This window comes from Cnephaeus nilssonii (assembly GCF_951640355.1).
Source record: "Cnephaeus nilssonii genome assembly, chromosome: 14".
Lineage (NCBI taxonomy): Eukaryota > Metazoa > Chordata > Mammalia > Chiroptera > Vespertilionidae > Cnephaeus > Cnephaeus nilssonii.
Genome location: NC_137085.1, coordinates 72847134 through 72868614, shown reverse-complemented (window position 1 = coordinate 72868614; position 21481 = coordinate 72847134). Strand labels below are relative to the sequence as shown.

At 54.2% G+C, this 21481-nt stretch overlaps 1 protein-coding gene across 10 annotated transcripts in view; it reads right to left on the bottom strand.

Annotated features, from left to right (window-relative positions):
- AOPEP (aminopeptidase O (putative)) overlaps positions 1 to 21481 on the bottom strand; it is a 353107-nt gene that overhangs the window by 130783 nt on the left and 200843 nt on the right. For all 10 annotated transcript variants that reach the window (XR_013814460.1, XR_013814461.1, XR_013814462.1 and 7 more), the window contains 2 exons: positions 19445 to 19634; positions 14829 to 14935 (listed from right to left, as the gene is read on the bottom strand). Coding sequence is in view for 7 of the 10 variants with exons in the window: in XM_079789821.1 (XP_079645947.1) it covers positions 14829 to 14935; positions 19445 to 19634 (297 nt within the window). In the remaining 3 variants the exon portion in view is untranslated. The remainder of the gene's footprint in view (positions 1 to 14828; positions 14936 to 19444; positions 19635 to 21481) is intronic.

Below are 21481 nucleotides of genomic sequence, written 5' to 3'. Positions count from 1 at the left end.
GCTGCCGGACAAGGTGTGACTGTTGGGGAGCAGGGCCTCACTCACCCACAATCATGGAGGAAGCTGAAACTACCTTTGTGTAGACACTGGCCTCAGGGTACTCATCTGAGCCCCAAATGTACAAGCGAGACCTACAGGGGAGGCAGCATTACATACTGGTTAGGAGTTTGGGCAAGAATCTTAAGTGCCACATAATCTTTCTTTTTAAAAAACAGTTTTATTTTTATTGTTGAAATTATTACAGATGCCCCCCTTTTTTCCCATTGACTCCCTCCACCTTGCCCCCCGTTTCATCACACTATTGTCTGTGTGCATGGGCTATGCATATATGCATATAAATTCACCAGTTAACCTCTCTCCACCCACCCTCCCCCGCCTTCCCTCTGAGATTCTGCAGTCTGTTCCATGCTTCTATGTTTCGGAATCTATTTTGTTCATCAGTTTATTTTGTTCATGAGATTCCACATATGAGTGAGATCATATGATGCTTGTCTTTATCTGACTGGCTTATTTTGCTTAGCATAATGCTCTTCAGGTCCCTCCATACTGCCTCAGGGTTAGAGTTCCTTTTTTTTATTTATTTTTTTTAGAGTTGCATAGTACTCCATTGTGTAAATGTACCCCAGCTTTTTTTTATCCACTGATGGGCACTTGGGCTGTTTCCCAATTTTAGCTATTGTAAATTGCGCTGCTATGAACACAGGGGTGCATATATACTTTCTGATTGGTGTTTCTGGCTTCTTAGGATATATTCCTAGAAGTGGGATCACTGGGTCAAATGGCAGTTCCATTTTTAATTTTTTGAGGCAACTCCATACTGTTCTCCACAGTGGCTGCACCAGTCTGCATTCCCACCAGCAGTGCACGAGGGTTCCCTTTTCTCCGCATCCTCGCCAACACTTGTCATTTGTTGATTGACTGATGGGAGCCATTCTGGCTGATGTGAGGTGGTACCTCACTGTCATTTTAATTTGCATCTCTCTGATGATCAGTGACATTCAGCATTTTTCCATATGTCTCTGGCCATTTGTATGCCCCCCACCCCCCTTTTTTTTCTTAAAGCCTCACCAGAGGACGTTTTTCCCCATTGATTTCTAGAGAGAGTGGAAGGGAGGGAGGAGGGGGGAGAGAGAAACATCAATGTGAGAGAGACACATTGATTAGTTGCCTCCTGCCTGCGCTCCTACTAGGGCTGAGAACCTGCAACCGAGGTACATGCCCTTGACCGGGAATCTAACCAGGGAATCTTCAGTCCACAGACCAACGCTATAACTACTGAGTTATACCGACCAGGCCTATATGTCCTCTTTAGATAAGTGTTTATTTAGGCCCTCTGCCTGTTTTTAAATTGGATTGTCTTTCTTTTGTTGAGTTGTATGAGTACTTTACATATTTTGGACATTAACCCTTTATAAGATGTATTATTGGCAAATATGTTCTCCCATACAGTGGGCTCCCTTTTCATTTTGATGGTGGTTTCTTTTCCTGTGCAGAAGAAGCTTTTTAGTTTAATGTAGTCCCATCTGTTTATTTTTTCCTTGGTTTCTCTTGCCCTAAGTGTTGTATCAGTGAAAATTCTGCTACGTGAGCTACTTGATATTTTGCTGCCTACATTTTCTTCTAGGATTTTTATGGTTTCATGACTTACATTTAAGTCTTTTATCCTTTGTATGTTTATTATTGTGTATAGTGTAAGTTGGTGGTCTAGTTTCAGTTTTTGCATGTGTCTGTCCAATTCTCCCAACACCATTTATTGAAGAGACTGTCTTTACTCCATTGTATGCTCTTGCCTCCTTTGTCAAATGTTAACTGAGCATAATAATGGCTTGGCAAGACCCCCAATTTTGAAGAGAACATGATTAACTACAGGAGTTAGCACGGGACCTGGGCCTCTGCCAGAAATTCACTGTGGGCATCAGGCGTCCCGGCTTCTACAAGGCAGCCAGAGATGGATGTGGTGGTGAGTGTATGGTGCTGCTTCATGGCTTTACAGAAGGTAAAGAACAGAACCCCAAGGCTGTTGATTAATGACTTGCTATAGCCTGAGGGCTGTGTCCAAGGAATGAAGACTTATTGGCTTAAGAGATTTGCGTAAGAGTCTAGGCTAGGAGTCTCCTTGTTGGTTGACGGACAGCATCCATCTTCAAGAATAGAAACCACAGGCTTCAATAGTCAATGAGGACAGAGAAGTTTTTAAAATTTAGCATTTACCTATGAAAAAGATTTAGTTTATTAATTGTCTGTAAACTCAACATGCAGCAAGAGGTGACGATGTGGCTTCCAAAACAACCAACAGGATGGTAGGTGGGATGAGGGCAGGTGGGTGTGAGGGGAGGCTGTGGGGAGGGTCAGACAGAGTGGAGAGCCAGACTCCTCCGCTTTCATCCCGCTCTGCCACTCTCTAGCTGTGGGAACATGCCAACCACCTCATGCATCTCTCCTCAGCTGTCCTGGGAAGGAAGATGGACCAGTACCTGTCTCACGGGGCCATTGTAAGGATCAAACGAGATTCTCTCTCCGTGCTTGGAACAGTGTTTGGCGCATGAGAAGCACTTGGTGCGTGTTACTAAGGAGAAGAATGTATGGGAGTTGGAACGGTAAGACTGCCATGAGAAGGTGTCTGATACTGAGTTTATAAAAGAAACATGGTGTATGAGTTAATAACAAGATGTGGTGTATATGATATGCAAATATCACACACATACAATGGAATACTACTCAGCCATAAAAAGATGAAATACTGCCATTTGTGACAACATGGATGGACCTTGAGGGTGTCATGCAAGTGCATCCAACCTAATTAGTGCTTGTCCTTGCTTTTCTGACTATACAGAGAAAGGCAGCAGCCAGGGTCCCCGGCGTTCTGCTCAGGCGCAACCTCAAACAGAGCGCTGTGCTCAGTTCAGGTGTCACAGTCGGAGAAGGCCAGTCAACACAGAGGACAGCAAAGGACCACGCCCGGAAGGCAAACCTTTTCCCAACTGCAGTGCTTGTGACGAATTTATCAAAACTGGGATCTGGTGGCCAGCAAAGGCAAGAGGATGACCTTCAGATATGTGGATGGTTTGTGAGCATGAGGTGAGACTGTGCAGCGCGGAAGGTCGGGCCGAGAGGACGGCAGGCCTGGGTCTGAGGAAGGCCTGAGAGGACGCCTTCCACGGGGCCGCTCCTCGAGGGAGCAGGGAACCCTCGGGCAGAGCTGGCGGCTGTCTGTCAGGGACACGGGAGGTGAAGCAAAATCACTTTTTAAGCCCTTTTGGAGCCTAGTTCTCTATGACTCGAAGGTGAAGCAGCTGGGACCTGTGCAAGCGGCAGCGTTTGAAAGTAAACTCGTATTCATCCCGCAGCAGCCAACGGGCCTGCCCGCGGCCTGGGCCTCATAAGTCAGCGCAAAGGGTGATTTTGATTAAAAGAAAACACAGCACAAAACCTAAGCCCTAAATTAATTAGAGGAACCTTCACTGAATTTTACTCAGCACATGTATTGGGGGAGAGGTTTGGCCTAAGGGCACAGGAGCCAAGCACCGCAGGGCGCTGCCCCTGGGAGGGTGTGGAGGGGAGGTCCTTGGAAGCACACCTGGTCCGGGCCCCAGCAGCCAGCTTCAAAGGGCCCCTCACTCTCGTCAGGGCCAACGTGGTCATAATAAAACAGGGGCTGTCTGACCACAGGAAAACAGAACACCTGAAAACTACAGGAAGCAAAAGAGAAAAGTGGGAAATTTTTTTGGTACTGCATCAAAACCCCATGACTTCATTCCAGAAACAGGCCATTGGGACAAACACCAGCTTCCTTTTCCATGGGAGGTGAGAAGCACGTTTTGAACCCCAACAGCATGTGCGTGCTCTGTGCGGAGATCTGTGAGCTGAGATAAGGGACTCGGCGGGGGTGGGGGGGGTGGGGGGGCTGTGGAGCTAAGGAAGGCCTTCCTTCCTCCGTCTGAAGCCCAACACACACGGGGCGAGAGGCTGGGAGAGCAGCGCGCCCTCCTCCCGGTCCGGTGGGCAACTGTGTGCTATTTCTGCTATTTCGTCTTACGATTAACACGCTGTCCACTAACAGGAAGTGTAAGACTGTTCGCCACAGCATTGTTTGTAAAAGCGAAAAACCAGAAATGACCAGATGTCCAGTGGTTAACAAATGGTTAGAAAGTTAGTTGTGAAACGTTCTCATCCTGAGTGTTCTGCATCAGTTTAAGAAAACAGACCTACGCGTGTCTGTGACAGAACAATACTTGGGATTATATTAAGAGGAAAGTGGATTTTAACACGTTAGCAGGATAGTCTTCTTTCGTCTTTGCACCAGGTCCAGACAAATACTTATACCAGCTTCCGTCAGCCATTCTGGGTCAAAACCATTGGCCCAAACACAAACTAATCGGGGCCGGAGGGTGGGCGGGCGACTACTCTGTAGAAGGAGGTGGAAGGAGGGTTACCTGAGAGCCCGGTGCTTCTGAAAGGGAGCCGGAGGCCTGAGGCCGCTGAGCCAGGGCTGTGACGGGCACAGGGTTAGGACTGCCGAGCGCACCACACAGCCAAGAGGATGGGCAGTGAGAGGGAGCCGTTAGGGACTGGCTTAAGCATGTGCATTAGTTTCTTAGAAAAACCTAACAAGTGCCACACAGGGCAGCAATACCGATGTACACATACTTACAAAATCTTTATTTTCAGAAAGATTCGCAAGACAATGCTAGCAGGGACATCTTGGGTAGGAATTAGTGGTGGGGATGGGATTTGATACCTTTCTAAACTGTTAAAATTTTCCTGTGAAATATTTTTATTGAAAAAAAAATGATGGCTAACTAAGCAGTGATTGTAAACTGATTTATATCTTACGTTTTTCTATATGAAAAAACCCTACTAAATGTGACTGCAAAACTGTAACACCGTGTACAGTGAAAGTATGTAATTAGGGGCCTCCCGAGGAGAAGCCTATCCCTCCCCTGGAAATACCTGCGTGATGAGTAACCAGGGAATGGCCTAGAAGAATGAACAGGGAAGGTTATTTGAGTTCAACTGTTCAGGACGTGTCTGTGGTCTCTGCTGGCTAACGAGGCGGGAGCGCGGGTGTCCCTCAGCAGGAAACAGGAACCGGTGGCCAGCGCCGGGGGTGGAGCTGGCCTTTGGGGCAGGAAAGGGCAGGGTCTGCTTCTGGCTAGCTGAGAGCCCCAAGGTTCTTCAGAAAACGCTGGCACAGGCTAGCACCTCCTGTCACGAAAGGACAGAAACGTCCACATGGCGGTTCAAACAGAGAAACCACGGGAGGAGGTGGAGGGGACCCCGGCCTGGCGTGCAGGGCGGAGGGCAGGGATTCCCAGATGGACCTGGACGTTTTAGAAGCTGCACAGGCCATGGCGGGAGCTCAGGGAAGAGCTCTTTCTTCTCAGGCTGTGGTCAGAGTCTGCCCAGAAGCGAGGGACGCTGTGGCGGGCAGCGCCCGAGGGGACAGGGTGGCCTCACGCAGAGATTAGACCAGAAGTGAGGAGCGGAGGAGGATCTTATGTGTTGTAGAAACATTGCTAATGTAACTTACTGCAAGCTATCAGTTTGAGCATCTCTGTTTAACATTCAAGATTTTGGGGGGTTGTTTTTGCTTTTAATCCCATTCTTTTCATTTATAAACTAGAGGCCCGGTGCACGGATTCGTGCACCAGTGGGGTCCCTCGGCCTGGCCTGTGGGGATCGGGCCGAAATGGGCTCTCTGACATCCCCTAAGGGGTCCTGGCTTGCGAGAGGGCACAGGCTAGGCTGAGGGACCCCGCTGGTGCCAAGGGACCCCACCGGTGCATAATCGGGGCCGGGGAGGGACTGTGGGAGGGCTCCAGGGCATGTCCGTCCCATCTCACCCAGTCCCGATCAGGGCAGATTGGGCGGGCTGGCCCGCTGGGGAGGGACTGCAGGAGGTTGGCCAGCCGGGGAGGGTCTGCGGGAGGGCTCCAAGGCATGTCCGGGCGGTCTCACCCAGTCCTGATGGGCCGGACCCCAGCAGCAAGCTAACCTACCCTCCTGGTGGTCAGTGCACATCATGGCGACTGGTTGAACAGTTGGACACTTAGCATATTGGGCTTTTATTATATAGGACAAGCATCTTACACTTGCAAAAAATGTCCTTTTTTTAAAAAATATTTTTTAATGGATTTCAGAGAGGAAGAGAGAGGGAGAGAGAAATAGAAACATCAATGATGAGAGAGAATCATGGATCATCTGACTCCTTCACACCCCCTACTGGGGATCGAGCCCACAACCATGGCATGTGCCCAAACCGGGAACTGAACCATGACCTCCTCATTCATAGGTTAATACTCAACCACTGAGCCACACCAGCCGGTCCAAAAAAATGTCCTTTTCATTTCTTAGCAAAATTAGCTTTGTGAACACTCTAGCCAGTGGTGTTTGTCGGGAGGAGAGGTGGGTGCTTCCAGGCTCCGGTTGGTAAGGGGACGGGCAGAGGGGGCCTCTGAGGGGCCAGGGGAGGGTGGCAGCAGCAAACGACAGGGCTGGCCCGGCTCAGAGTCTGGGGAGAGGAGGCCAAGGCCGGTGAGGAAACCAGACAGCTGGGAGCGAGAGGGCTGGCTCTGAGGCTGCATCCCTGGGTGCCCTGTCGCTTCTTGGGCAACCTTCACCCGGAGCCAGAGGGCCTAGATGACAGCATCCAACACGTCCTCAGTGATCACTATTGGCCGAACAAGAGGGGACTGACAGCACGCAGCCATTTTAGATGCACCAAGCCGGCAAATCCCTGACCCAGCCTCATCCACGTTCCGAGTGATCTGTACGTATTCCTCCCAGGCACCCCTCCCCCTTGCCCGCCGAGGAGCCGAAGCTCGGTGTGCCTGGGAAACTCTCGCAAGGCCACGCAGCTTGTGGTGGAGTCAGAACTGACTCCAGCTCAGCAGCTGGGCTCCCGGGCTGGCCTGCCAGACGCACACCCTCTCTGGGCTGGCACCGAAGACTGGCGGGCTCTGGGAGAGGTCAGCCTGCGTCCTCAGGGGAGGTTTCTCTAACACGAGGCAGATCAACCAGGCCTTGCTCAAGAAGCGCTGGGTTCCTGCGCTGTGAAATCCCTCAAAGCCACAGGCCCAGCCAGTTCCCTGGGGTCGCTCCTTGCCTCCAGCCAGGGCCACCTCATCCCCTCCCGAAAGCCCCTGTGAGTTCTGAGCAGCCCAAATAGAGGCTCGTCGGTGCCTGAGGCCAGCCAAGAGGTCTCAGGCTCTTCTAAACTCAGGCCTGGTACCCAAACAGCCTCCTAATTCCATCTGCCTCTAGACTCAGTCTCTCTGATCATGTGTCAGGCCCAGTCTGGGTAATCTTCCCAGAACTCCATTTTTATTATGTCATTCTTGGAACTGAGGAAAGCTCCCGCCGCCTGGATGGCCACGGGCCAAGTCTTGAGTCTGGCCTCCATGGAACTCCACTGTGCAGCCTGGCCTCGCTGTCCCGCTCCGTCTCACAGGTTCTCCATGGCCGTCCTCTCCAGGAAACCCGTTCTCATTTACTGCCCACTTCCACCATCGATTCACCGCGCACGCCTGCCAGGCTTGGCTCTGGGTTCCCTGCCCTCCGCCCCGCCCCAGTCTCAGCGCTCTCCCTCCTCACCACCCAGCTCAAGCCTCACAGCTTCCCAGGGGCCCTTTCTAACAAGCCTACCAGCATTAAACGCTCGCTTCTCAGAACTCTCAGGGTGCGGCCTAGGATCTGTCTATGTCTTGTGATCAATATTCCAACTCTCAAACAATACACAAAGAGATCGCGCTGTACACAACATTCACTTCTGCCACACGTGTCGCGTGCCCCTCAGGGCCAAGCACTGTGGTCCACAGCGGGCGGAAGACACAGTCCCTGGCTTCGAAAAGCTGGGTCAGAGGAGAGATGCGTTAGCTCAGACGTAAAAGTGCTGTTTTTGTAGGTTACAGATGGTTGAATGTTGGCAATTTAGTATTGTTCCATTCTAAAGATAATTATCCAATCATGTAGCGAGATCAGGATGGAGAAACAGCAGAGCCCTCGGGCACGGAGGAGGGTCCGCCACCTCTCCCGCCAGGGCAGGGCCTGGCACTTTTGGAAGGCAGGGGTCTGTGGGCTGAGTCGTGATAATTTGAGTTGTACAACAGCGAGGAACATTCTAAAGACAACATGAGAAAAGGCAAGGGGGTAAGAAAGAACAGGCAGACAGCAGGTGTTATGGGCTGAATTATATTTCTCCAAAATTTTTATGTCGAAGTCCTAAGCCCAACACCCTAAATGTTGCTGCATTTGCAGACAGGGCCTTTAAAGAGGTAGCTCAGTTAAAACAAAGCCAGTAGTTTGGGCCGTAACCCAATCTGGTTGGTGTCCTTATCTAAGAGGACATTAGTACGGAGAGGGAGAGGCAGGGATGCTCACACAGAGAACAAGACCGCTGGAGGACACAGCGAGCAGGCAGCCATCTGCAAGCCGAGGCGCGAGGCTTCAGAAGAAACCAAACCCGCTGACACCTCGACCTTGGACCGCTAGCCTCTAGAGCTAGAGGACAACACATTTCTGTTGTCTGAGCCACATACCAGTCTGTGGTATGTTGTTTGTCAGCCCTGGCAACCTCATACAATAGGGTTCTATGAACTCTTTGGGGTGGCTGGAGGGGGAAGCAAAGAATGGCAAGAGAAGAAACTGAAACAAACAAACAAACAAACAAAAAACAAAATAAACAGGTAGGAGGGATGGTGTGGGGGACCTTGACTACTGTATTAAGAAACGTGGCTTTTCCTGCAGATGAGGGGAAACTTTTGGAGGGTTTTAGCAAGGAGGTGGCAGAATCGTAAGCTGTTTTAGGTGGAGCTGCCAGTGGAAGTGCGGAAGGTGGGTTTGACGGGCAAGATTAAAGGTAGGGAACAATGCGGAGGCTGCTGGATTGCTGCATGCGAGCCATTGGGTTCTAAGCAGAGAGCCGGTCGTGTTAGGGGTGGGGACTTGAGAAATCATATGAGGTGAGCTCACAGTGATGGCATAAGCCCTCCTGGGGGGGGGAGGGGAGGGGAGGGATGGCTGGATGACCCCCAGGTTTCTACTATGAGTCCAACACTAGAGGAGGTGAGCAGATGGGGTGGGAAGAGGGGATTACTAGTGTGAGATGCTTGTGATGATGCCAAACGGGCAGGTAAGCATCGCATCTGATCTTTAAGAGAGAGCTGGGCTGGGCTGGGCTGGCGATTTGGGAGCCTCCAGCTCAGACAGGCGATGTGTCCAGCAGTGCCCCTGCCCCACTTGCATCCTGGGGACTTGTGTATTATCCGTGTGCACATGAGCTCTTGGCGTGTTCTCCGTGACTGTCAGCTGCGGCCCTCGGGGTGCCCGAGGCTGCTTTGCCTGTGAACACTAGAGCCAGCAGTGCCTGGGAACATGCCTCTCTCCAGGCACGCCGACCGCAGGGGCAGGGGTCACACACTCCGGGCCCCTTGCTCCGAAGGGGACAACGCGGCGCGGCGCCGCCGTGCCTCCAGAGCAATCCCAGTGACCTCACTCACTGTCCTGACACCCAGCGGCCTCCTTCCCCCTCACTCCCACTCCCCCTTCTGTGTTCCCCTCCTGGGAATACTTCCTAATAATCTCTTCCATGAGTCTTGTCTGAGGGTCTACGTGGGAACCCCACCTAACTCAGGGATGTGAATGAGACCACCCCAGCAGGATACACAGCCAAGAGGAGACCTCCGGGGCACCAACTCTGGACAGACAGGCGGACAGGCAGGCAGACAGACAGCAGACAGCCAAGGAGATGGAGAAAGTGCGGCAGGGGGGACAAGGAGAACCAGGGAGGGGTTGCATGAAAGCCAGGTGGCAGAAATTCCCGGGAAGCAAGAGCCATCAATGGCACCAAACAAAGCAGAGGGGTCCAACCAGACAGGAATTACAATGAGTTACAGATGGGGTGCTCACAGGGCACAGCGACCTCAGGAAATGTTCCCCAGGCTCGTGGCCCCAGCCCTTGGTCTACAGTGCTGCATCCTCACCTGTGCACACAGATCCTCCCATCCCTTCCCTCCTCTTCCTCCTCATGGACAGCGGGTTTTAAATATATACATATACTTAAATTCCAGTTTCGCCTCTAGGATTAGAGCGGTATCCGTAACTGAGAGCAGGCGGGCACTCGGGCATCTGGGAGGTCAGGGGAGGTGTGGGTGCTGATGCATTTATAGAATCAAAGGGCCAGCAGGCCGATGGCTCCGTTTTCCCTGTGGGGCAGGAGGCAAAGCGGGGGAGGGAGAGTGGGGCCAGTGGTGACGACAGAGGGAAGGCTGGGGGGAGCCCTGAGGCCCCAGGCTGGAGGAGCATGGAGGAGCCTGAGCCTGAGCTGGGGTGGGCATGTGACAGCAACAGGGGACCGTGAAGGGCGGAGCTCCTCCCTGAGGCAGGCCTGAGGGCCACGATGGAGGAGTTCCCACGCCTGGGAGGGACCAGACTGCCATGTTCTTGAAGGATTAGAAGTAAAAACTTTGAGAAAAACTTTAGAGGTGAAAACTTCATGCATATTAGAGAAGGTTCACACATGGACTCTTTAAAAACCCTCCTGAGGATGTGTTTTCACTTATTCAGAGACAGAGGAAGGGAGGGGCATAGACATGCTCCAGCCCACTGGCCACCGGTAGGGCTGCACGCGGGCTCCCAGTTTCCAGCGTCACGGAACAGTGCTCAGGCTTGTGCGGGCCACAGAGCTCAGGGCGCACACTTCCTTTTGGCCATAACAGAGCGACACACTCAGGGTTCCCTGTTATTGTGGGGCGTCTTGGTGGGCAGGGGCGAGGCACTCGCGTGGGAGGGCAGATGTCTCCTTTCCCTGGAACCTCAGGGCCGGTGGTGGCAGCAGCTGGAGGAGCTGCATCAGACTTGGGGCTGGTCATCGACTGCCTCCTCAACGTGATATATTTTAATGTTTTTCTCAGCACAAGCTTGACTTTAACAACGAATCCAGAAAAAAGGGGGCATGGTAATAAATCACAATAAAAACCAACAGAGATTTCTTCTGACCCCGCCACTATAGCTCTTCCACCCACCAGCCCGTCAGAGCTTGACTGACAGCACTGAGAGAGGCGGCATCCAGGGCATCCAGCTGGGCCCTGGGGCCAGGCGGCCAGGCAGCCAGCCTTTAGAAGCCCCGATCTCCCTGATCTCCCCATCTTCCCGGGCCAGAGTCAGGATGCCTCCCTGGCTGAGGGTGGGGGTGAGGACAGGAGGAAGTGAAGAGGTGGCGGCCAGGCAGGGGAGAGCAGGACAGGATGAGGTCAGGCTGCCCCTGGCGCGCAGCCCCTCCAGGGCTGAAGGAGCGAGAGGGAGAGTCTGCAGAGAGTCGCTGGGGTCTCGCCTACGGGAAAGGCATCTTTAATAATTAACAAATGAGAAAAGGCACAGAGTCAGCAATGTGACCCCTGGCATTTTGAAAGTCTGAGCAAATCGCCACGCCTCCACAGCCTGCAGTCGCATTGCAGGCGCCCCAGCCAAGGAAGGCTGAGCCGGCTGGGAGCACCCGAAACTCCTGCAACCGAAGGAAACTCACAGCCACATCTGACGAGACCCACAATTCACCACTGGGTACACGGAAGGCACAAATGGATAACCGTTCCTATAGATTACTGACATTAGCAGGTCAGAGCCAAACAGAATTCCAGTTTTTCTCTTCTCACTTTGCTAACACTCCAGTATATGTTGCTTTCTCCCCCCATTCCCGCCCCCTGCCCATAGCTATGCTCTCTCTCATGTGTAAAAGGACAAAGGTGCTGGGTCCAAGGCTCCTTGTTTTTATCCCGACCTTCGTGTCCTCCCTCAGTTCAAGATACACAGACTATTATTTCCACACAAGGCAAGTGCCATCGAGTTCCTTGAAGGCAGGGAGATGGCCCAGGGGAGGAGGACAGCTGCACTGGCTCTGCTCCTCAGTCAGTCCTTCTGAGCCCGAGCCATCCCGGCGAGCGCGGAGAGGAGCGGCCAGGGCGCGGAAGGAAACCAGAGAGTGTGAGGGCGCCAGGAGGAGGAGAGCGCGCTGTCAGGGGGAGGAGGGCAGGGTGGGAGCTGCTGCCGAGGTGGGGGGAAGTCCCATAGCACCTGGCAGCGGGCAGGAGCACCTCAAGGCACCGCCAAGGCTTCTACCTTGTGCTCGGCCATCCTTTCAAGACCATGCGGTATCTTCAAAGAAAAAAAAAGGCGGCATCTTGGATCCCTGCGTTGCTTAGGAGACTTCTTCACCAGGCTCTCATTTGTGTAGCGAAACTGAACAAAGTCGGAGAACCGATGTTTACAACTCTGGTTCCTCCGTTCCCTTCAGAACCGCTAGTTTCTCCGTGTGCATGGAAGGGCGGACTCTTAGCCCACATTCAGGCAGATATAATTTCTGAATGTGAAGACAAAGAAAAACAAAGGCCACAGCAAGGCTTCTAGTACATGGATACCAACAGTGTATTCTTCCTCCTGGCTCCGTACACGAAGGCAGCGCTCGGGGCCACCGGGGCTGGGCTGACCACAGCCCGCGGAGCTGAGGCCTCCTCACCTGTGCTGACCTCCCAGGGCGCAGGCGGATGGTTCGCAAGCTGGGAACACACGCCCTCAACTGACGTTCATCACTATGCCCCCCAGGACCCGGTCACCCAGAACTGAGGCCTCAGAGGGACGCGGGCACTTGGAGAATGAAGAAACCGAGTGGAGAGGTGGCAGGGCCGGCCACCCCACACAAGCCTCTCTGACCTTCGCCAGCTTCCCCTCTGAGCACAACTTCCCTACCACGTCCACACGCTGTCTCCCCTTCCTGGCCACCCACTCACTCTCCTACCAACTGCAATCTGGCCCCGCTCTCCCCCACCCATGAATAAATGCACGCGTGTCAAGACCACAGCATCGTTGTGTGGTCCCACCCAAAGGTCACGTCTCTCCCTCCCTTTCACACGCCCTCAGCAGCATCCCACACCCGCTCCCACCTTCTTCACTCCTTCCTGGCTTCTGGTGCCTGAGTTTTCTCTACACGAACCCCCTCCTCCCCCTCCCTCACCTTCCTCCCAACCTCTTCTCTCACTTTCCTCTCTCCCTGGTGATGTCAAGGGGCTCAGATTTTAAAGTCTTTGTGGGCCAAAGGTCCTAATCTCTCCAGTGAGCTCCTGACTTGTGGACCCCACCGAGTTCTCAGTATTGAAGAGCTGCTTGGGCATCAACCTGATGCATGTGAAACTGGGATCTTTATTTTCCCCTCCAAAGCCTGCCCCTCTCAGAGTCCGAGCCTGCTATCCCTCATTATCTACCAGCCCCTCAGTCCCAAGCCCGGACATCATGCTGGGCGGGCACTCTGGTCCTCTTCTGCACAGTCCATCGACCCAGACCTGCCAGAACGCATGCAAACAGGCCTGCTCCCTGCGCCCCACACGGCACCAGCGGGGCGCTCCCGTGCAGACTGCAGCCTTCCTCCTGCGCCTCCCCTCCGTGAGCTGCTGCGCCCACCGCCCAGCAGCCAGAGCAGCATGTAAACCCACGGGACAGGGGCGCTTCCCTGCTCAAGGCCCTTGGGGCTCCTGCCTGCTCTCCCTGACCTCAGGCTGCACTGCCCTCCCTCTGTCCCTGTCCCTGCCCCTCTGCCCCTCTGCCCCAGCATGCCCCTCCTTTCCTGCCTCAGGCTTTCCAGCCTCCCCCAGAGGCATTAGCAACCCCTCACTAGAAATCACTGGGCTCCCTTCGCCCCACTTCTCAGCACCTGCAACCAGAAGTGCACGTGGCAAGGTCCCCCTAAGCAGAAGCTTCCTGAGGGCTGGGCCCTGTCCCTGCGGGTGGAGCCACCCACCAGCCCAGTGAATGGGGCGGAGGGGCGCTCGGGTGGGGCGGCTCTCCTGAGGAGGCACGAGTCAGAGCTGAGGGCAGCCCTGAGCTGTGAGCATGGGGTTCGCAGCCACCCAGGCTGCCCTGCTGCAGCAAAGCGCCAGCCTGCAGGGTCGGGCTGGCTCCACAGTTCCCTCACGCTTGGGCTCCATGGGTAGTCACTGCGGAATCGGGCGTTTACTTAAAATCAGCGAGAACACGCAGGCGTGGGGGCTGCCATCTGAAGAGGGGCGATTCCTAGATGGCTGCCTTCCCACCTGTCTGACGGAGGATTCCAAACGCTTGGCGCTCGCCCAGAGTGGGCAGGATGAGAGCTTATGTTGCCATAGCAACCGCAGTGCTCCTGGGGCCTAGGCTGGAGGTTTCAGATAAACAACTATTCAGAGAAGTGAAGAAAACCAGCAAAGCAGAGAGGGACAAAAATGGCAAAAAGGCAAGAAGTACTCCTACAAGCCTGCAAGGCAGTCCACAAACGAAACGCAGGAGCGGGAGACGGCTCCTCTCCCCAGTGGCCTCCTGCTGGGACGGATCCCAAACAAAAGCCCCCACTGACCCAGACATCTGCTACCACTAAACACTTAGGAACCAGTAATTTCCTACAGGGTTTCCCCCTGGGCTTTAAAGGGTTACTGCCTGCCAGGCTACCAAACCCGGCCTTCTCCAAGTCCCCAGCCACCACGTGAAGTGACTATTAGAACTTCAAAGGAAGAATTTGGTCCCGGAAACGGCCTTATGCTAGTTTTTTCCTGAATAGAGACACCAGGAAAATGTCAGAAGGCAAGTCCAAATCCACACCCTGCAAGACTTAAAGCGTAACAACCACATCCCAGGGGCATCACATCCCTGGGAGGATGAGTAACCTGGTCCGACTTAATTAAAAAGGAAACACAGCAGATTTGATACAGGGCCTAATGTGTGAGGAAGGGAAGGAGGCAGGGGAGGGGGGAGGAGGCGAGGGGGAGGAGGAGGCGCGGGAGCAGGGGTGGGGGGAGGGATCCGCGGGGCTTTACCTCAGCACCTGCAGCTGCTCCGGGGAGTTCCGCAACTCGTCCTGGAGGCGCCGCCAGCGCAGGCTTGCCCGCAGCTCCTGCTGTTCCTGGGCCTCGTGGGGGGCCAGCTGCTTAAGCCAGACACACAAACACACGTGCACAAAACACCGTCACTGTTGTCCTTGTGCAAGGTCAGAGCCGCCTGGGAAGCGGCGGCTTTATTTCAGGGAGGACGGCAAAGAAGGCCTCCTGCGGCCCCTGCACCCATCGGAAATGTCAGGAGGCCCGGGCCTCTTAGGTGCTGGAAGGAAGAACCAGCTGTTCACCATCTTGCTGCCTGTTTGGGAGGCAGCCCTGGCCCAGGAGCCCACCCCGCCTTGAAGAGAGCAGGCTTCCCTCGGGGCCATTTCCACTGGGATCCCATCCAGCCCTTTCCTGCTTTGTGTCTCTGCACAGGGTGGGGAAGGTCCCAACGTTTGCCTCTCTCCCCAGCCCCCATTTTTGTAAAGGGCTGTTTACTGTGGAGCCTGCTAATGCAACCCAGATGGTTCTGTTTGCATATAACCAGACACAGTGCCGGCCTGGACGCTCTGTGTGGGGGGAGGCCTGCACCTGCGCTGCTGTCCCATCAGCCTCTGTCCCTCCCGTACCTCCTTAAGGGAGGGCAGCAAAACCTCCACTGGGGAGGGACTAGGCCAGTACCTGGTCGCATTTCCGGAAATATAAGGTCTCTAAGGGTTCATTCAACAGACATTTACAGAGTCACTGCTAGGCCCTGGGGATATTACGGACACAGCCCCTACCCCATGGAGTCTAGCGGGTGCAGGGGGTAAAAGGGGGTGGAATAAGAACACCCCCTGAGCCGAAACCGGTTTGGCTCAGTGGATAGAGCGTCGGCCTGCGGACTGAAGGGTCCCGGGTTCGATTCCGGTCCCAGGCATGTACCTTGGTTGCAGGCACATCCCCAGTAGGGGGTGTGCAGGAGGCAGCTGATCGATGTTTCTAACTCTCTATCCCTCTCCCTTCCTCTCTGTAAAAAATCAATAAAATATTAAAAAAAAAAAAAAAAAAAAGAACACCCCCTGAAGGAAGAAACCAAATGCCTCCTGGCCAACCAGGGGGGTCGGAGGCTTTCCTCAGAGGGTGGCAGGACCTGAGCTGGTCTCCAGGGAAAGCAGGAGTCAGGCCCCAGGAGGAATGTCAGGAAGAGGGAAGGCTCGTGGGGCCGGAAAGAGCCTGTGTGTTTAGGGAATGGCAGGGATGTGGTCAGGCGAGGAGCGGGCTGCATCGGAGAGGGACAGAGGTGCCAAGCAGCCAGCAGAGGCCAGATGACCTACAGCAAGCATGTCAAACTCACGGCCCACGGGCCGCATGCGGCCCACAACAAATATTTTTGCGGTCCGGCCAATATAACGGTATGTAGGAAACGTTTTAATAAAATTTTCATAACTTGTTACAATATCCTGTTATACATAATTATTAATAACGAACTACAACATTTGCTAATGACTGATTACTATAATCCTGTTGCATTCATTTCCCTTCCCCGCCTTCTGCGCAGGCGCACCATTTCTCTCCACTAATACCAGCAGTGAATATTTTAGCAGCCGATTGCCACATTAGTCTTGGACTGACTTGTTTGGTGTGTGCAACAGGAAATACTTTGCTTTTGGAGAACAAGAAAAATAGGTTTATTTGCGTTACACTTATTAATTTGTGAAGTTATTCAGTGTCTGGTAAGTTAATGTTCAAGAAAAAATATTAACTTTTATTAAAATGTTCTATTATTTTATGTTAATGATGACTCATTTATTTCAGCCCTTTGTATTCAGCATGTCTCTATCGAAATAAATCTACGTTTCTATGAAAAGTGAAGCTTTTGTTTTCTTGCGGCCCACATAAACTTAAACCTGATTTATTTGGCCCGTGTTAGCCTTTGAGTTTCACATGCTTGACCTACAGGCTTGGTATGTCCTGTTGTTATGGACTGAGTTATATTCCCTCCCCCAAAATTCATAAGTGGAAGCTCTAACCCAAATGTGACTGTATTGGAAATGGGGCTGTTAAAGAGGTAGTTAAGGATGACAAGGCCGTGGGGGCGGGGCCCTCGTTCAATAGGACTGGCATCCTCTATGAAGGGAAGAGACACCAGCGTGGCTCTCTCCACAGCAGCACCGACGGCACCGGCACCGTGAGAAGGTGGCCGTCACCAGCCAGGGCAGAGAGGTCAGGCCTGTCAGCACCTTGATCTTGGACGTCCAGTCTCTAACCCTGTAAGCAAACCATGGTCCGCTCCAGCCTCCCAGTCTGTGATATGGTGTCCTGGCTGCAGGCTGCTTAAGACCCCTGGGAAAGAGTTAGACCTGATCCAGGTTGATGACAGATGTGCGGTTCCATCTTGCATCCAACTCAACCCACTTGTCCCCGCAGAATGCCACTCGGAGCAGAAGGCGGACTTCTGCCTCCTTGCCCAGGGATTTCGCACCCCCCACTCGGCCACGTTTGCCACTGCGACCTCACTTCCTCCTCACTGGGGGACCCTACTGCTGCCCGGGGAGTCCAGGAGGTGGCCCCCCCTGCCCTGCCCTCAGCACCCTCTCCCGCCGGGAAGGTCTGCTGCGGGCACTTGTCAGGGACCAGCACCAGCTGTCTCACTCGCCCTTCCCGGAAGGGGTCAGAGTGACGGGCGTGCTCTGGAAATATTTCCAAACTCCGTGCAGATGCTAGAATGGCCGCTCTGCCTCGGGGGTCATACTTTCCCAGACGGAGTTACTGCATCACCGGAAGGGGATGAGTGGGGCTGCCCTCACGCCGGGCCAGGGGCAGAGGAGGGACAGAGACGCCTCGGCAACTCCTTTCCTGTTGAGCTGACGACAGCAGTCACCCCCTGTGACAGGACTGCCGGGATCTTCTCACCTGGCCTGCCCACCTTGGGGCTGGCACAGGGTTTGGTGTTTACCTCTTTTTGTAAATATTTTCTTCTTCCTTCCCGTGTGCTTTTATTCTCTCCTCAGCTAGACTCAGACCTCTTCCAGAGCAGGGCTGTGTCTTACTCTCGGGTTCTCCCTACCGATCAGCACCGAGCGGACAGGGAGGGTGTGCAGCTGGGAGCTGCAGCCAGGCCAGGCTTGTGCCTGTGCTGGTGGAGAGGCACTGGGGGCAGTAAGGAGTTCCCGCAGGGGAAGGGCGGCGGAGGAGTGCTCGCTGGGGATGCAGGAGACAGAAGGACAGAGAAATCCTCATCTGATGCCTGAAATACATCCGCAATTACCAAGAGTAGCACAGCTCTGACTGCCGCAGCATGGAGGCACCCCAGGGAAGGGATGGTGGTAGAGGCACATTTACACCTATTTAACCTTGGCAGAATGCCTACTTTGTGTCAGGCACTGTGCTGGGCTCATTTACCCATTATCCTATTCAACCTGCAGGGTAAGCACTCTCATACCCATTCTACAAATGGGGAAACTAAGGCTCAGGGAGGCTGGTGAGCCGCAGAGCTGGGATTCCAAGCCTGGTCAGACTCGGAATGCAGCCACTTTCCATTGCTCTGCCACGTTGACCTCTCTTCCTGGGATTCTGGCAGGGGACACAGATGTGCACACGGCTAGCGCCACGGGTGGAGGGCGAGCAAGACACAGCCCTATTCCGAAAGAGGTCGCAGTCCGGCTGTGAGGAAGGGAGGAGGAGGAAGAATGTGGGGAAAGAGGTAAGTTAGTACGAACCCTGCGGGCTCGCAGTTCCTAGCAGAGCAGAGCCATCAGGCTGGGCTACCCCAAGAACGCGACCCTGAGCCGGTCGGTGAGAAACAGATGGGATTTCAACACGCAGAAGGAATTTGAACAAAAGCATACAGGTCCGTACAATCGTGGGAACTTGGAAAATGTGCAATCTTCGTGTAAGGGGTGGAAATGAAAAGGAAAAAGGGACCAAATATTAGACGCTAGGGAGGAAGCAGGAAGTAGGTTGGCTGCCATGCCCTCCTTGGGCCTGGCGGCCAATTCTTTAAAGCAGAGGTGGTACTGGGAATGTGCTGACCGGGTCTGGCTCTGGGCGTGTCAGTTTGCATATTCTTTAAGTTAATAAATTTCACCAAAAAATCCCAATTTGTAACTTCCTTTAAAAAAAACACGAGGCGCCCAGGCTATCTTGAGCCCTCCCTGCAACCTGACAGCGGCGAGGGCTGAGGACCCGCTGCCCACGCGCCGCAGTCCTCACCGTTCCCGGATCCTCAACACCAACCGCTTCATTCCTCACTGGCCGGCAGGCATCTGAGGGCATGACGTCTGAGTTAACTTTTAATCTCACTATTTAACCAAGCGCAGTCACTGTCGCCACCGCCACACCACAGGGAGCTATGTAGCCAGCGCCCAGCCTCTCCTGCAGGCCTCTGCTCACATCCCCTCTCCTCGCTCCCTTTCCTCCGCAGCGCCCCCTCCCTGACGTGGCGCAGGTGTGACGCCGCCTCTCTCTCCTCTGGCTCCATCCCGCAGGCACAGGGACTTCCCCTCCATGATGCAGCCCCCTCCCAGCCGCCACCTGGGCAACAAGCACTCAGTACATGTCTGTTGAATGAAGGAAGGACTGTGAATAGAACTTGGTGGCAGGGAGTGAAATGTTTAGGGTCACTTGAAACCTACCTGCTGTGCTTTGGCCCAGAATACATCTTCCAAGTGAGTGGCAAACCCTTCGCTCAGCCACTCCTCCGTCCAGTCGCGGGCCCCGATGGCCAGGCCAAACCAGGCGTGAGCGATTTCATGGCAGAGCCGGGTCCCACAGAGGTGGCTCCCGCCCGTCAGGGTGCTCTGAGAGAGGAAGACGATGTGTGGGCTGCGGATGATAGGGGAGAAAACAGAGTCATGTCAGAGCCTGTGCTGGCGGCTGCCGGGCGGGCCCTCAGCCCGAGCCTGCCGCTGTCGTGTGCATGCTCCATCACGACCGAGGGCCGCGCGCTGATGCTCTTAGGAACACACCAAGCGGCAGTTCGCACCCCTGGCGGCGGTGCAGGTTGCGGTGGGGCCGAGCAGTGGTCTCCGTCGCTGAACACCGTTGCCTGTAATAAGGAACCTGCGCCCAGGTTTACACGGAAGACACTACAAGGCGACGGGAGCGTTTACTCGGAAATGTGGACGAAAAAGCAGAGCAGGTGTGAGAACGCGAAGCCCGTCCCATCAAGAGATGATCAAAGAAGGCCCTTCAGCCGGACCCCCGCGGCTTCCAAGCAGACTGGGGAGTCATGGAGGGCGGGGGGAGCCGGGAAGCATGGAACCCAAATTCCCATTTCAGACGGGCTGTCACCGAGTTAACAAACTAGCAGGTGCCAGGGACGGGTGACTTTGCCAGGACACGCAGATAAAAGTTGAGTCTCTGTAAGGCAAAGACTGTAAGTGGTATCATCTCCTATCGTAGATGTTTACTTATTCACATGGCATAAAAAATTACGCAGAGAGAGAGAGAGAGGAGGGAGTTAACCCACCCAGGTGTGCAAACGGCCCCAGGGCTGGCACCAGCCAGGGAGATTTATCTAATCTCCTTTTCCATACTTTGTTTTGAAACCCAAAATACGATGATTAGAGCTGCACAGAAGAAACGGGAGGGAGGGAGGCTGGAGAGAGGAGGCCAACAGCGCATCGCCGTGCTCCCACCTCCGGCATTCTCGTTATCCCGAGCTTGTTTACAGTCTGTTAATGAAGAATCTGCGCTTGAACAAACCTCTCCTCATCAACTGAGCAAAAACAGTTGTGAAACCTCCCAAATTAAGCAACTGTCCACACTGGGCGCTTCCTTCAAAAGCCACGTGTGAGCCATCACGCTGCTCCACACAAGCCAGGGCCGCTCAGCCGTCTCCGCCCCCGCGGCCGCCAGGAGAGAACGCCCACCCGCATTTCTCCTGCACAACAGCACCCCTGGCTCAGCGAGCACAACTGAAACCGGGTCGGGTGCCAAAGCAGACAGCTTTCATGTGAAATAATAACAGGGCAGACACGCACATGAAAAAGCGTCTGCCAGGCTCTGGCCAGACTCCACCAGGAGCTCCAGATAATAAAAGTGCAGCGGGGCATCCAGGACGTGGGGGCACCCATAGTGCTTCAGAGCACTGACTCAGAAAAAATAAGGGAAAAGGAAGAGAGGGAGGAAGGAAGGGAGGGAGGGAGAGAGGAAGGAAGGGAAGGAAGGAGGGAGGAAGGAAGGGAAGGAGGGAGGGCGGGAGAGAGGAAGGAAGGGAAGGAGGGAGGGAGGAAGAAGGGAAGAAGGAAGGAGAGAGGAAGGAAGGGAAGGAGGGAGGGCGGGAGAGAGGAAAGAAGGAGGGAGGGCGGGAGAGACGAAGGAAGGGAAGGAGGGAGGGCGGGAGAGAGGAAAGAAGGAGGGAGGGAGGGAGGAAGGGAAGGAGGGAGGGCAGGAGAGAGGAAGGAAGGGAAGAAGGGAGGGAGGAAGAAGAGAAGAAGGAAGGAGGGAGGAAGGAAGGGAAGGAGGGAGGGCGGGAGAGAGGAAAGAAGGAGGGAGGGCGGGAGAGACGAAGGAAGGGAAGGAGGGAGGGCGGGAGAGAGGAAAGAAGGAGGGAGGGAGGGAGGAAGGGAAGGAGGGAGGGCAGGAGAGAGGAAGGAAGGGAAGAAGGGAGGGAGGAAGAAGAGAAGAAGGAAGGAGGGAGGAAGGAAGGGAAGGAGGGAGGGCGGGAG